This window comes from Biomphalaria glabrata, chromosome 6, assembly GCF_947242115.1.
Source record: "Biomphalaria glabrata chromosome 6, xgBioGlab47.1, whole genome shotgun sequence".
Classification (NCBI taxonomy): domain Eukaryota; kingdom Metazoa; phylum Mollusca; class Gastropoda; family Planorbidae; genus Biomphalaria; species Biomphalaria glabrata.
This window is the reverse complement of record NC_074716.1, coordinates 36,952,409-36,968,825: the sequence shown is the minus strand read 5'-3', so window position 1 is coordinate 36,968,825 and position 16,417 is coordinate 36,952,409. Positions and strand designations below refer to the sequence as shown.

Below are 16,417 nucleotides of genomic sequence, written 5' to 3'. Positions count from 1 at the left end.
GCTATGAAAGTGCGGGGCCCACTGCAGCCACTTAGGTTGCAGTGGCCTAAGACCGGCCCTGACTATTAATACTATAAATATTATAATTTTTGTGTTCTCTTGGCAGGTGACTCCACTAGTTCTGTTCATTTGTCTGTCATTAAGGGCAGTCTATCTGGCCACATTATAATACCTGGACATACTACATATCACATAGTACCAGCTAGGAATCATTTTAAACATGCAGATTTTCACAGCATAATATACCCAGAGTCTCAAATGAATCTTGATCCATACAGGTATGAGTTAAAAAAAAAACTCCTGCAGATACATTTATATAATATGCACCCTTTATCATCTTTATAATTGTTTTTGTACAATAAAATATATAAACATCATATGATGCAATAAGCAAGTGACATCTCAATATTGTTTTGATTGTAGCAAAAACATTCATTCTCTAACAGTGGATGTAGTGTATATTAATTGATTACCAAAAATTACTTTTGAAAAGAAATACTTGTTGGCTAAATTCTTTCAAGACATTAATATTATTAATTAGTTCAAAATGTCACTGAACAAATATATTTTTTTTTAAACATATTTTTTAAAAATCTTTTTAGGCATAAAAGAGCAGCATCTGGAATATGTGGTAATGAAGATATATACAGAAAACTAAAAGACAAATGGAGACCTGTTAAAGACGTACATATTAATTATGAAAAAGAAGTAATTATATGTCCTGTTTAGATTTATATACTATTGCTTTAAGAATACTATACTTCATTTCAAATTAACACTTATGTACTGAAAAGTAAAAATAGCTTGTTACATTACACTTGATGATTAAGAAAGGATTCATATAGATAGCAGTGGCGTAGCATCCATGGCACGAAGGGGTTCAATGAACCTGGGCCCATGACTCTTGACTAGTTGAGAACTTTGGGGTGACACCAAAGTGAAAAAATAAATAAACTTTTGTAAAAACCGATAAAATATAGAATTTAAAAAGTTCCTTCAAAATATCCTGAGCTTTGTCCCAGAATTTATATAAACTTAAAAAGCAGTGTTTTAAGCTTTAATGTAAGGATTTGCTTTCCATCAGATTTTGTGAATTGTAATGGTGGCTAAACCTAATAGTGCGTTTGAGGTGACAATCGTCTCCATATTGTCCCATTCTTTTTTTTCTTGTCTGTTTATAATTATACACTTATGGGTACTACAGGAATGGTGGGGGATGGATAGAGTTTGTTTAAGAAGTATGGATAGTCCCGAGTTGCACTAATTAAAATTTCGATACAGCTGCAAATTATTCAATTTTTTCAAAGCTTAATATGTTTTTTATTTGTTTTGTATTTAAAGTATGTAAAGTCATCTTTTTGTACTTGTGTCATACATATGGTTTCTGAATTACAAAACTAAGACTGACATCTTTTCAGTCTCTGGTGATTCTAACAGAACTTCAGGATCTCTCTGTGTCTTGCTAACATACTGTTACTTTAGGACATCCATTCTGTACCATTTGTCTCTTTCATTAGTGGTAGCACTCTAGACAAATAAAAAGTTGATACCCAATTCGTATTATTATTTTTTTTTGATACTGCTAGTGATCTCCGATGACGGAACATCCAAAGGAAAAAGAAATTAGATAGTCATTTCTAGGTTTTCATATTTGTTAGAATCAGACATCAGCAGAATTGCTGAACAAATAATATTTTAAAAATCCCCATTTATCCTTAATTAAACTGCAAGGCTTAAGCTATGATGGTGCTTCCAACATGACTGGATACTACAATGGCATTTGTGCATTGTTTCATCAGAAGAAGCCTCTTGCGCATTTAGAAATAGATGCACTGGTTTCTTACTTTGCTACTTAAAAGGGCAGAAAAATGTTAGTAAATAATTATTTGATCTATTTACTGTTAAATAATGGACGTAGAACTAGTTACTAGTTTGTATCAATGCTTCAAAGTTTGACACCTAGAAGTGTTTTAGGAATGTCATTGTGTAGAATGGGAACTAGAACTCTTCTTTATATATTTGAAACTCTGTTTACTCATTAAATTCTGTTTAAAATTGTATAAACATTGACTTTGAATTCGTGTTGGAGACAACAGAGTCAAGCGTAATAAGATTATTAAAAAGCTACTCTTCTTGCATTGGAATGTCTTTTGGTAAATGTACAGATACATTCAGATTGCTCAATTGTTTTGCCATACATTGTATTTGTCTTATTAGGGGAGGGGCCCACCAATATATTCTTAAACCCGGGCCCACTGGTATCTTGCTACGCCACTGATAGATAGATATTTTATTTTAACAAAACTATTTATACGATTTCAGTTTTGTGATTTTAACTGATGCAATTAACTTAAGTGCTCAGAATTTCTTGGATTATTACTGGGCTTGTTCATTCCTGAGTCTTGTGTTCATCTGAGAAAATAAGGATCCATTAAAACCTAGCTTAACTCAGTCAAGCTCACTATAAGACACTATATAAGGAAGCGAAAAGAGACATGAAGTTTTGAAACAAGCAAATATTTATAAAAAAAAAAGCTTATCTATGGGAAAGAATGCTGCACTTACTACTAAATGTAGAAGTTATTCCCCTTATTTGATATCAAACTAAATAATTAATTACCAATAATTAATTGACTAATTGGTTAAGTTTTTAAATTGATTCATGTTTTTTTTGTTCGGTACAATAAATACTTTTTTAAAGTTTCAACTTGATCTGATAATGGATGTGGAAGAAATAATGTGTTCAATTATGTTAGGGGATGAAACTCTTCATATTTAGCCATATCTTTGAATACCTTAGTTGATAAAATGAGAACTGTATATGTAGTCTACCAAATGTAATTAACATGTGCAAAAATTTATTTTACATCAATTAAATGTAAAAAACAAATATATGAGAAATAAATGTCATTTTCTTAATTCTAAAGATTTGTTTTTTCTAGGTATATTATAAAATAACATTATTGTAGTATTATTAGAAGATTAGTCATAGACCCTTAACATATAAAGTTGATAGTAAAGCTAATAATTATCTACTGCACATTGAAGTCAAAAATTAAAAGATTATAGTGATCTGAGCTACTAAACAAGAAATTACTAAATCTATTTAAGTGAGTTTAGCTTTATTCAATCCAAAAACTCAAACTCAACTCCAATTTTTATGGATAAGAAGAAACCAGGTTATAATCTAGCTACAACCTATGCTACAACCAAGTTTGAAAAGTAGTAAGGGAAGCTGAAGAATAAAATGAAATGATTGAAGAATGATTGAAGTTCTGGATGAAGTTGTGGAATATAATACTGAAAATAAGAGTGGTTAAAGGTATAGGTTGTAGTACTAACTATAGAATAGTTACTGTTTGGTATATAAATTTAAAAATAAACATTATTTATATGGTATAGTGTTTGAGTGGTAAAGTGTTAACTGCTTAGTACTGAACTGAATCTCAGTGAAGACTGTAACTTGGGACTTCTAAAAATTTAAAACACCCCTGGGAAGGTAAAATTGGTTATTAATTGTGCTTATCACATGATACCCTTGTTAAACATCAGTAAAAAAACAACAACAACAACAGATGAGCTCTTCATTATCTGCCCCTAGGTCTGAAAGGGAAACATTGACATGTATGTGAGAATTAATAAATTACCTTGAACAGCTTGCAAAAGCCATTAAAATTTATTAATCAGTGCTCCTTTAATTGTCCAATTATTTTCTGACATGACTAAGGACCTTAAAGAATGGACTTTTTTCCAAGATATGTTGTTTCCTTATTGTCATTCCTGATTTCTGTTAAAATTCATTTCAGTTATTTTAAATAAATAAATAATCTATTGAGGCAAACGTTTCTTGTTTTTACCACTTCTCCGAGAAGATTACCCTACTAAAAATTAATCTAAATTTTGTTTGGAAAGAGTCTTACTTCTTCAATTCAGCTTTATTTTTTTTTTTATAAATTACAGATGTTCCTTCAAAAGAGAGATGAAAATTACATACTGCCCTTATCCATGAGTTAGTCTAGCTAAGAATGTTAATTAAAAATGTAGGCTCTGCTAGTTATTGGATTTTTTAGCTGAATCAGGCATCTCATTCCATGGTTGCTTTACTTTCATATGTGTTAAGTTATTTTCTTTTTTTAAAAGAGCTACTCCTGTTGTATTCATTTACTTAGATTTAATGTATGACCATAAATTTTGATTGTTATCCATAGAAATTATATTATAAGTCTGATGATTTTTTAGATTAGGTATTTAAGATATTTTTCCACACCTAGCTTCTATGTGTAATATTTAAAATACACATTTTGAATTTTGATAGATTCCCTTAGAGTACAATATGTACACAAAAGAAGTCAATATGAAGTATTCAAGATCAAAAAGACAACTAATAACTGACAAAACTACTTGCTTCATGAGTCTAAGAGCAGATAATTTACTTTTTAAACATATGGAAAAAAAACATCCAGGAGTAAGTTACATATCATTTTCTCTTGCCAGGGCAATTTTTTTTAAATTTTTTACTTCACATTCCATTACTTTGTCTAATTTGCTTATATAATGAAACAATTATTAGGCATCGATGTTTTGTTTGATTATACAATAAACTACTTCATCTCTTATTACAGGCTGCTAAAGAAGAAATTTTATCTTTATTTGCAAGTCACATAAAGGCTTTAAATGATATATATCCAGTTACAAGTTTTGGTAATTACAGAAATGTTAGATTCCAGTTGCAGCGATCCATAGTAAGTTAAAAAAATACATTGTACTTTTAAATTGACATACATTTGTGTAAATGATAATAATGTGTGGTATGCACTTTGCACTGCTGTCTTGAAGGTCTGGGGTTCAAACTCCTGCCATGCTGCACTAATATGTAGTATTTCAATTCTAACTGAACATCTGAATCATATAACAAGAAACATAAAAAATACTTTAAAAAAAAAAGAAGTATTAAATGTAATTGTATCAACTAGTTTGGATCAGTAATGTAATTCAATTTTAATAGATCTAGACTAACAATAAATCTGTGTGATTAGAAATATTTTTTAGCAATTGTTTTTGTTTAGCATCATTTCATGCTTTTAGCTTTCTCAATGTGCTACTATCCTATCACTTATCTGGACCAGGGAAAAGCTCCTGTTGCCTCAGCGTGGTGCCTCCGTGGAAATGTCTGCCCGGAGAAGCGGAAAGGCTGAGAGCAAATAGGGCCTCGAGTGGGCTACCACAAGTACGCTCTAGCCTCCAGCCTCACATGGGATGGGGAAACCCATTGTGTTGACTTAAGGTACCATGACCCATGACCAAACGGATGTGATTAAATGATCATCTAGTTGCTAGGGGCCTCCAGAGAGAGGGGTAGGTGAAGAGACAATTCCTCATCCTGGCCACAGGATAAAATCCTTTCCTAGTTCAAAAGGTTCATAAAAGGGATTTGTTTTATCTTGAACCTTATGAACATCTTAACAGGAAAGGAGGGGGATATAAAAGGGGGTATCTGGGTGAATTTTACTGTAATCCCTTTAAAAACAAGGTTACAAAGACAGTTTGTGTGGAAACACAAACTCAAAATCGGCTTCCGAAGTTGTCCACCCAGGCAGGTAAAAAGGCCAGAATCAATATTTTCAAAAAGAACATCATAATGAAATTCTATCAAAGACAAATGACAGAGAAGAATGGAGAAAGAAGGTTGACAGATCTTGTGTGGTGCCCCAGCGGTCAAGCAGACCAAAGGATAGGTGAAAGTGAATGTGAAATTAAATGTGAACCTGGCCTAACTGATGTCTTATAATGAATATCTAATTGTTTTGTAAAAGGTCAATCTCTTATTCGAATCCTCAAAAAAAACAATTGGGTAAAAAACAAAAAAAACAAAATTTCCTTTAGTTAAGTGTCCTTTCGCAGCAATGCAGCACTGCAGTTCACGAGATAATATGAAAACCTACTTATTAATTGTTGTTTTAAATTATGTTGAAACGCACATCCCTGTTTTCTGGTCATGTGATATCAATAACTTTGATTATCAAAAAAATGATGCAGTTAACTTTTTAGTCAGTCTGCATTTGAAGAGGGTAAAGTAAGATGCTGGTAGAAGTCATGAGATTAAATATTTGCAATTGAAAGTAGCATTATAATAAAATGTTGTTAAACATTTTTTGCTAAAAGCTTCTATGCAATATTATGAATGGGATTGTTCCGAATTTTTTTGTGAGCCATGTGGAGGTGTTTAATTATTTCTGTTTATAGTGATTAGTGAGTTAGGTCAATATTATATTTAGTGGTTTTGATCAATTCATTGCGGCAAACAATAATTTTTTAACTGCAGGAACATCAAGTACACCCTTTTTATAGTCTTAAGACTAATTATTGAGCTCTAAGAATCGACAGTTAGGCCTGTATAGATCTTAAAGCAATTGGATAACCAACTCTAGAAAAAAAAATCTTAATCCACACCTTCTCTTGACCATAAAGTAAAAAGACTGTGCCCAACTGATTTTAACAACCTGGTCATCTAGATATAGGCTACATGCCTAGTGTACTGTACGTGTGTAGTCGATGATACTACAAGACTACCCTGAATTTTTTTCATTACGCGTTATTCAATAGTGTTTGCTTAATGTGGAGTGGTCAGACGAGCCATGGCTAGTCAAGCATGTTCATTACACTAAAATAGTTACACACCCTCCCAGCCCAGAAAGTAAATAGACTGATTTTAACAACCTGGATAGATAGACGTACACGTGTAGGCCTATATAGTGTACTGAGTGTGCAGTCCATTATGACAAGTGTTATGACATGATTAGGAATTAGTTATTTGTTTCGGGAATAAGGGGAAAGTTTTAATTAGCGACAAGTGACGTGACAGATCTTTAAAAAATAAGAACGCTCTAAGTGACGCAAAAAGGAAGACGCTTCTTGTAGAGTAGTAGACTTGAGTACAATAGATATACGGATTTACGGGCATAGCTGACATCGGACGATTCCCTTCTTGAGTATTAAATATCTTTATAGAACAACATATCAGCGTCGACTACATATTTGATTGTTTCGGCCTTTCGCCGGTGTTACTTAAGTAGTTGAGGTCAGCATTACTTCCAGTCAGATCTACACTAGACATATTGTCAAGAATCAACACCGCGCGGAGGCTTTAACACAAGAGTACCCTGTTTTTTTCCCTTGCGCGTTTAACGGTTATACAATAGTGTTAATTGTATTTTTAGTGGTCAGACAAAAGAAAATAGCACATCGGCATGGTTAGTCAAACATGTATTTTACACTATAAAAGGAACGCCCTAAAAATCCCAAAATTCAAAATCTCAGTCTTCACCAAGATTTTAACCCAGGACTCCAAAATTCGTAAGCCAAGCATTTAACCACTCAGCCACTGCTTTGTAAAAAATAAAACAAAAAACGTAACTTTGGTGAGACTTGACTCAGGAAGGTTTAGTATAGCAAGTAATAATATTGTCTGAATTTTTTAGACCCAATTCATTATAAAATAAGGTGGTGTTTTTTTTACACATACACACTTTGATATTACTATGAATGATTTTAAAAAAACATAGATCTAGTGACTAGAGGAACCTAATTTGATTTGAGAAAAGGCAGCGGTAGTCCAGTAGTAGCACATTGGAGTTCTTAAAAAAAATTTGTTTTAGTAAAGTTTTTTTTTTTTTTAAATCTGAATTGTGTTTTGGTTGTTACAATTTGTTAGGCACTTAGTATAGAGATGCACCATAGTTGATGAACTTTGAACATGACATTTAGTGATGTCACTTATAATGGGGTTAAGCTTGTATTATTCAGTTGGTGTTAGGAATTCAAGGTGACAACAACTTGACTGTGGCCTTTATGCGTTAAACTTTATTAAAGTATCTAACCGTCTGGACTTAGTCCTTTATCTTGTTTTTGTGATAGGCCTTGTTGTTTTAGCAGTTTTAAATGCATATAATATGCCTCCGCAAGAAACTGTAACATTTCCTGTGAAGCCAGACAGCCATCATTCTATATGTTTCCCACATCCACCTCCTTTGTCTCCCAATTCCATAAATATTGTTACGAATCTCACTATCCAGGCTCTCTGCAAACTGCACCATACACCACCAACTTAAAGAACTTGACAACTCAGGGCTCCAAAGTAACGTAACACTTAAATAGTTGAATAAATAACAGCCAATACTGTACAATTGGCAACACGTACACTGTACAAATATCTCTCCGATGACACAGTTCCGCCGTATCAACTCTTGCACTGGCCTCTCCGTCTCGTTCCGGGCTTGCACTGGGTTCAACAGTTCAGGACTGACTTCACACACTAGGCTCGTTGTGTCGGACTCGATCACAGACCAAGATCAAGACGCCAGTCGTCTCAACTGTACTTGACAGTACTCCGCACTGAACCGTAGTAATTCTCCGTACAGAACCACACCGCTGAACTGTGCTGTAGTCGACCGGACTGTAGTGAACCGGGCTCTGAACCCCTGCCGAAACCGTCTTGACTGCGACACCTCCGCTCTTATATAGGGTCCCTACTGGCCTTCTCGTACCGGACAGAACGCCGCTCGACGTTTCTAGGTGGTCAGATGACTACAACTCTGGTGACGCTCCTGAGCTCTGTTCACGACGTCGATCCTTCCCGAACTGCCGTGTTGACACTCGTCTCAGCTGACCGTCGTAACTCGTCATGGTTGACCGCTCGTCTAGCGCTGGCCTGGGGCGATTTGCGTCGGCTGACTACACTCACACCACATCTGTGCCACCACCAGGTTTATAACAATATACATGACAAGGCTAGCATCTTTACCAATAATGTAGTAAAGCATACAATGATTTTACTAGTGACATGTAGTGCACACTAATCACTGACTGCACCTAAATCATCTCTAGTTGTCTTGATTCTGCTCTGCCACTGGATATACTTCTTCTATGTAATCAGCTTTTCAAATCGAAGATCAGACTTCATGTTCATCTTCAAGTTTATAGGGAAATTAAAAGTTATAATCTTTAATTAGGAAAGAAGAGCTTGCAAATACTATCTTCAATACATGTGTAATTTTAATATTTAAAAAAAAAAATAATTTTGAAGCTTAAGATTTTTTCATGTGTAGAAGCTAATTACTATGTTGGTGATGAAGAAGAGGAAATGGAGGTCTATGCTTTGAATCCTTTTCAGAGGAACTATCTATATTTTCTTCCACATTCTTCTCTCAATAACCACAATACCCTCGTGCTGCTAGTTTATTTTAATGTCATGTTTATCAATAATTTTTTTCCGCACTAAAACTCCAAGACCCATCTATGTTTCATTTGTTTACTTACTACCACTTCTGAAGCTATCTATATATCATGTATTATTTCTTCCTGTTATTCTGCTAGTGATGGATGCAATTTCAATTAGGGTCTTTGTCTTTGGAATAAGCTTCAGGCTTCACTTTGTGTTGACCCTAAAACATAATTGTGTTTGTGAGAGTGAATGGAAAATGTGAAAAGCTCTAGATGCGTCGCATATGACCCTGAATGGTCAAGTTAGTTGTTAGGCTGGTGGCTGGTCACTGCTAGGCAATGGGGTTGTTTGGAAGGTCAGTGGTTGGATTTTATCAATGTGTCATCAAATTTTCTTTCACCTTCCTCTCTCACTGTACCTTAGTTCTGCTTTTATATATTAATGTCATGTTTACTCATCATTTATATCAGCACTATTAACCCCATTTATGTTACATGATTGATAACAATTTTTTTTTTTTAATTTATTTTATGTACCTTAGTTCTGCTTTTATATATTAATGTCATGTTTACTCATCATTTATATCAGCACTATTAACCCCATTTATGTTACATGATTGATAACAATTTTTTTTTTTTAATTTATGAAAATATACAAATACACTTTTGTTGACCATGACAATTTTATTCATTATATAGAAGTGTAATGAATACTGAGCAACTTTTGACAATGAATTAGTCATTTATGGTTTCAGTTGTCTTAATCTTTTCTTTTTCTGACAGATAATGACAGAATGTGATGTATATGATAGCAGATATTGCTCTGACAACTTGGATGTCAGCAACTTTCTTGATTTAACATCTATTGAAAATCATGACAGTTTTTGCTTAGTTCATACCTTTACTTACAGAGACTTTGATGGTGGAACACTTGGCCTCGCATGGGTGGCTACACCTGAATGTAAGATTTAGTCTAATTTTTAGCGGCCCCTGTAAGGGGAAAGCCACTATTAAGTTTGTGCAAAATGTCAGTCAGATCTCGAAAACTATAAGAGAAATGAAAAGTATTATTTCACCTTTGATGCAGCTTGAAAAGTTTAGGTGCAACGGCTACTTTTGGTTTTCTAAATTTATAATTAAATTTTTACTACCTTTACTATTTTAACTGTGAATAGACCTTGATTTTAATGATATGACTGTATAAAATCTGGCCCTTGTTGTTTAGAGAGAGAGTAGTTTTTAAGGGACTGCAGGCACGACATGGCCTAAATTGTGCCGATGTGCCTAAAACCAAACCATTCATCACTGGTGTCACATTGAATAGCTTTCCGTTTCATGGTACATACTTTTTTACAGATGTTTTCTCTTCTTAACCAACAATCTTTAGATCTAGGTCCTGGGTTTGATTCTACATCTCCTGCTATTAATATTAAGAGTGCTAGGTATTTATTTTGTCTGTTTCTAATTGAGAATTTTGATTTGTGATGGGTAATCTTCTTTAATGTTATGGATGTGTTAGATTATTTTTGAAGTTGCATAGATCTATAGTTTGATGATTGATAATGACTGTTTCCTTTTTCGCGGCTCCCGTAAGGGGAAAAAGCCGCTATTAGGTTTGTGCAAAATGTCAGTCTGTCACACTCAGATCTCGAAAACTAGAAGAGATATGAAAAATATTATTTCACCATTAAATGCGGCTTGAAAAGTTTAGGTGCAACAACTACTTTTGGTTTTCTAAAAGCAAACTGTTTAATTTATAAAATTAATTATGCAAGCGATTTTTTCATAAAATACACCAATTCTAAAACAATTACGTGAATGTAAGGGAGGCAATGTTACAATATGCTAACAAAGATGGACAATTTTTGTGTATTTTCAGTATCACTAAGTCAAATATATTTATAAAATGTACAAGAAATGTTTACAACAAATATAAATAATAGTTAAAGATGTTTTTTATGGTCAACTAGCTGCTAAAATTAAAAGAAAACATTTCTGTTTGTTTATAAAGGCTAATAATGCACTTTGTATGTAAATATCACTCACATTTTTTAAATGGACTTTTTATGCAGCGACTTTCGTGCTGTAGCGTAACGTCGCAACATGTCACTATGCTAAACCTATTTCTGAAACTTTTTTAAAAAATCAGATTTTATTTATTTTTGTTTAGTGCTCCCATCCGAATAAAAGAAGCTTATTTGTGTGCGTTTTATCTCTTGGTCGGTCTGTCCTTCACGATTAGTTTAACAAATAACACTAAAGGCTATTGCAAATCTGATTTAACCTTTAATTTTTCATTCAGGAATATTGCTATAGTTTTAAGTATCTATAATAGATTGTTCCGGATGTTTTGTGAAAAACAAATTAATGCCAACGAGTATTTTATTTCCATGCTTAAAAGTTGCAATAAACACATGATCTTTAATACATTGTTCCGGTTTTTTAATGTAAATAGCATATAAATGCTAAATAAAAATATCTATACTGATTTATATTTCATTAACTATAAAGTTGTTTCAGAATATTGTTTTATAAAAAATAATTTATTTCAAATAATTGTTTGAAATCACATAATTGACTAATATTACACTTATATTCTTTGACACTACATCACTATAGTTTATTTATCAATATCTTTGTTCTGAATTTTAAACTTAAAACAAATTTATGTCAAATGACTTCATTTTCTTCAAAAATATCGACAAAAGGTTGTTCAGGATTTTAAAATAAGAAAGTAATTTACTAGAAGCGATTATTGAAAATCACTTTTTAGACTTATTTTACAGTTAATTTTCTTGCCGAAACATAATAAAAGTTGTTTAATCAGTGAAGAATGTTCCGAATATTTTTTCAAAAAAGAAATCGACCTACATTACCTTAATTTTCTTACAAATCGTCGCCAAAAATGATCAGACTTTTATATGAAAAATCTAATATCGCTAATAAATGTTTGAAATCCCTCTTCTAATAAATAAAAATAATAATTTTCTCATTGACGAAAATTGGTTGTTCCGGATTTTTTAATGAAAAATATTTTAACTCTATTTGTGTAAAATCGTACTTCTCTCTTACACTACATTTAACTTTCTAGCTAAAACGTTAGAAAATCTAATTATCGTTAATATTATGTTCCGATTTTTAAGGAAAACAACTTCTAACACCAAAGTATGGTTTGAAAATCTCTCCATTAGGCTATGGTACATCTAATTTTCATAACAGACCATCCCACAAATTTAATTAACGGTATTTGATTAATCTGGAATTCTTATTTTCTCTCATTATAAATCAAAATAAAACATCCGGAACAATCTATTATAGAAACTTAAAACTAATGCGATGTTTCGGAAGGGAAATTAAATTTTAATCAAATTTTCAATAGCTATAGTCTTTTTTTTTCTCGTTTTTAACAGACAGACTGACAGACAAAACATAAAAAGCGTCTTTAACCTTTTATATATATATTTATATATATATATATATATATATATATATATATATATATATATATATATATATATATATAATATATATATATATATATATATATTAACCCATCAAATGAAATAATGCTAAAAGAACTCACTCTGTGCACCAATGTCTATGAACCCTCGAGAAACTGCTCCTATAGAAGACATTTTTTAGTCTAACTAGGACGTGTGACATAATGGATTTTTTTTTCTTTGGCGTCATATGGAGCTAATTCTTTAAATGAAATGCTAAAAGAAATCACTCGGTGCACCAATGTCTATGAACCCTCAACAAGCTGCTCGTATAGATGATATTTTTTAGTCTTACTAGGCCTTGTGACGTAGTGAATTTTTTTCCTTTGACGTCATATGGAATGAATTTTTTTAATGAAATGCTAAAACAATTCGGTATAGTAATGTTTATTAAACCTCGTAATGTAACTTGCATTTTAAAAAGACATAATAGCTAAATTTAGATCTAATCTAGATTATTTACACTAGATCTAGATTTTTTTAACACTAGAGCTAGATTTTTTACACTAGATCTAGATTATTTTTTTTACACTAGAGTTAGATTTTTAAAACTAGATTTATATTTAAGTTCAAATTAAAATCATTGTAGAATCTAGATCTAGAATTTCTTGGTCTAGTTTAGAATGTTTGTTGTTTTACATGTTTCGGATGCTCCTTCAGAGTTGTAGTCCAAAACTCCCGCAGGATGACAGGGCGGATGGGAGCGGGCAGGGTTTGAACCTAGAACTATCGATGAATCAGAACGACAGTCAAGTGCGCTAAGCACACTACCAGACAGCCATGATTTAGACTAGATCAAGATCCATAATTTTAATTTCTAGACTTAAAGTGTAGATTTTTATTTCTAAAGTCTAGATTGTCAATATGTCAATATTGCAATGTTATAAAATACTAAAACTAATCTACTATTTTAAAATTTAATATTCATTGCAATTAGTCTATTATTGATTATCTAGTGTTTTTTTTTTTTACATAAATCTTATCTAAATTACATCTACTTTACCCCTATATATATATTTTATATCTAGATCTAGTAGATATAGATATTGAGAGTGCTAAATTAGAAGTTTAATTTAGGTAGATCTACATTTTCATTCTAGTTCCATTTAAATGAAAATGCTCAATACCAAAAGATTACCTAAAATCGCTCTTCTGACATATTGTACATATCTGGTAGTTGTCATTCCGTAATGTGTAAGTATATTATCAATAATAGGGTATTAGTTTGTAACCACTTTGTCATCAGGTTAAGAGCAATGCCTAGTCGTGCGGTTAGCGCGCAGGACTGATTATCTCTATGGCCTCGATGCCATCCTCCGTCGACCAGCCAAATGAATCTTTGAAACATTATTACTTTTAACAATCAAAACAAAATCATGTCTTGAATATTCCTTGCAAATATGCGGATCCGACAGGGATCCGTTTTCCACGGGGGCCGCCTCTGAGTTTGTGTGGCAAAACTCTCTTTGTAATCTTGTTAAGTTTAGTGTTGTCTGAGGTAGATCTAGATCTGTGTACAAATAGTGTGTATTTAGTAATTATCAGAATAAATAGCTAGAGCAATTTCATAATGGCTGTTGTTCGGTTTTAGTTTTTAAAGGTCTAGAGTTTAAAGTGTTTACAATGCCTAAGGCTAAAGTGAAAGTTAGTTTTCTATGATTTATTGATTAGTATTTATTAGCTAGATCTAGCCTTCTAAGTCTATCTAGATCTAGTTTGGTAAGTAAATCTATTGTAAGTCTCTTAAAATTTTAGATCTAAAATAAAACTATTTATCTACCTATCTGACTATCTTAGTAACAACTATAATCTAAGCCTAAGCCCTAAACTAGAGAAGTATATTTTATAGATCTATATCTAAAGCAAACAACAGTCACCAAATTACATGAAGGAGGTTTTTGAGTTTAAAACCCTATCCAGAGGGTTTTCACGTAAAAAAACATAGCTAAGGGAGGTTTAGAGTTTTAAACCCCTCTAGAATCTAGATGGTTTTAAGTTTTAAACCCCTTCCAGAGGGTTTTTAGGTTAAAGATGCACTCTTCAATATAAAACTAAAGCAAACTTATACAGTCACTAATTTCTATGAGCATAGTTGGGGGGGGGGGGGGAGGTGAGCTTAAAACTCCCCAAAAGTCAAAAGATTGTTCTGACGATAAAACTCCCCTTTTCAATAAAATATGTTGCATACTACAGTCACCAAAATTCCATGAGCGTCACCATGGGTTGAGGAAAATTACAGTTTCTAAATTTCATAAATGTAGCCAAGCGGGTTTTGAGGTAAAAAAAAAAACAACAACTTCCAATAAAAGGAAAAGCAAATAAAGCTTAAGTCACTAAGCTATATAAGAATAGATAAAAAGTTTTATTTTAGTTTAACACACACACATACACACTTTAAAAAAAAATGATTCTATAATCGTAGTAATTTACTCAATCAAAAAGAAAATATATAACTGAAATATTTGATTTTTTTAACCAAAGTTATACATTTACAAAAGATATTTATGCTTTTATTCTCAGAACTAAATGTAATTAAATTTTTTAGCTCAACCCCTATCCAAAACTTGTTATTTCAGCTCGGAATTCTGGAGTTTGTGGCAAGTTTGGTGCTGTACGGGACAGTACAAATAAAATCAGTGACCGCAGTTTGAATACTGGCATTGTTACTTTCATCAATTTTAAACAAGATGTTCCATCTAGAGTGTCTCAGCTAACTTTTGCTCATGAAGTTGGTCACAATTTTGGTGCTCAGGTAGAAATCTAAATTAAAACAAATTTAAGCTAAGGCCCATGGTGGCTCATTCCCCTATCAATAATAAAAACCCTGCTATAGTTTTTTCTTTCTTTACTATCTTTTCTGATTCATCTGATTGTGCAAATTTCAATTTCAATACTCACTCAGAAATTACTTTACCAAACTAAAGAAAATATTGAATCAACATTTTCAAAATTAACACCACCTCAATATCCTTAAGAATAGGCAGTATATACAGACCACCAAATTCTAGTTTAGAGTATATCAAGAACTATGCAATCATTTAACTTTACTTAAAAGAAAAAATAAAAACACAGTTTTTTGGATTATGGGTGACTTCAAACTACTTGGACCTGATATAAATTGGAAAACGTTAACCATAGACCAACACCAATACCTTAAGGATATAAATAAGCTATTTATAGATACTTTTCACAAGTTGATTAGATCAAATTATTAAAAAACGAACTAGATTAAACAATTTAAATCTCTTCTTAACCAACAGACCTGGATTAGTGGTAGTGGTAGATTATGATATATCCCTAGACTATTTGACCATGATATCATTAAAATAAATAGTCTAATAAAAGCAGTAAATCTAAAACCTCTGGAATAAATGTAACCTAACCTAATTACACCAAGCTGCATTTAACTTACGAAAATCATTTTTATCAGAAAAAGACATTAACAAACCAGTTGATGACCTCTGGAACTGTATTAAAAGCCATCTTTATAACATTATGGGAAATTCAATTCCAGCAAAATACTTGTCAAATAAAATAAATAAATACTGGAATAATAGAAAAATTAAGAAACTTTCCAAACAGAAAGAATACCAGTTTAAAAAAATTAAAGAAACTAAAGCAAAGTCCATAAAAAAGTACCTTAAAATTGAACATCTAACCCAAAAGCAGATAACTGCAGAGTCAATACATACCAATAA

At 32.1% G+C, this 16,417-nt stretch overlaps 1 protein-coding gene across 12 annotated transcripts in view; it reads left to right on the top strand.

Moving 5' to 3' along the window:
- LOC106059943 (disintegrin and metalloproteinase domain-containing protein 10-like) overlaps window positions 1-16,417 on the top strand; it is a 149,841-nt gene that overhangs the window by 65,069 nt on the left and 68,355 nt on the right. For all 12 annotated transcript variants that reach the window (XM_056033727.1, XM_056033733.1, XM_056033731.1 and 9 more), the window contains 6 exons: window positions 107-278; window positions 603-708; window positions 4,316-4,465; window positions 4,623-4,742; window positions 10,003-10,180; window positions 15,296-15,471. In XM_056033727.1, the coding sequence (XP_055889702.1) occupies window positions 107-278; window positions 603-708; window positions 4,316-4,465; window positions 4,623-4,742; window positions 10,003-10,180; window positions 15,296-15,471 (902 nt within the window). The remainder of the gene's footprint in view (window positions 1-106; window positions 279-602; window positions 709-4,315; window positions 4,466-4,622; window positions 4,743-10,002; window positions 10,181-15,295; window positions 15,472-16,417) is intronic.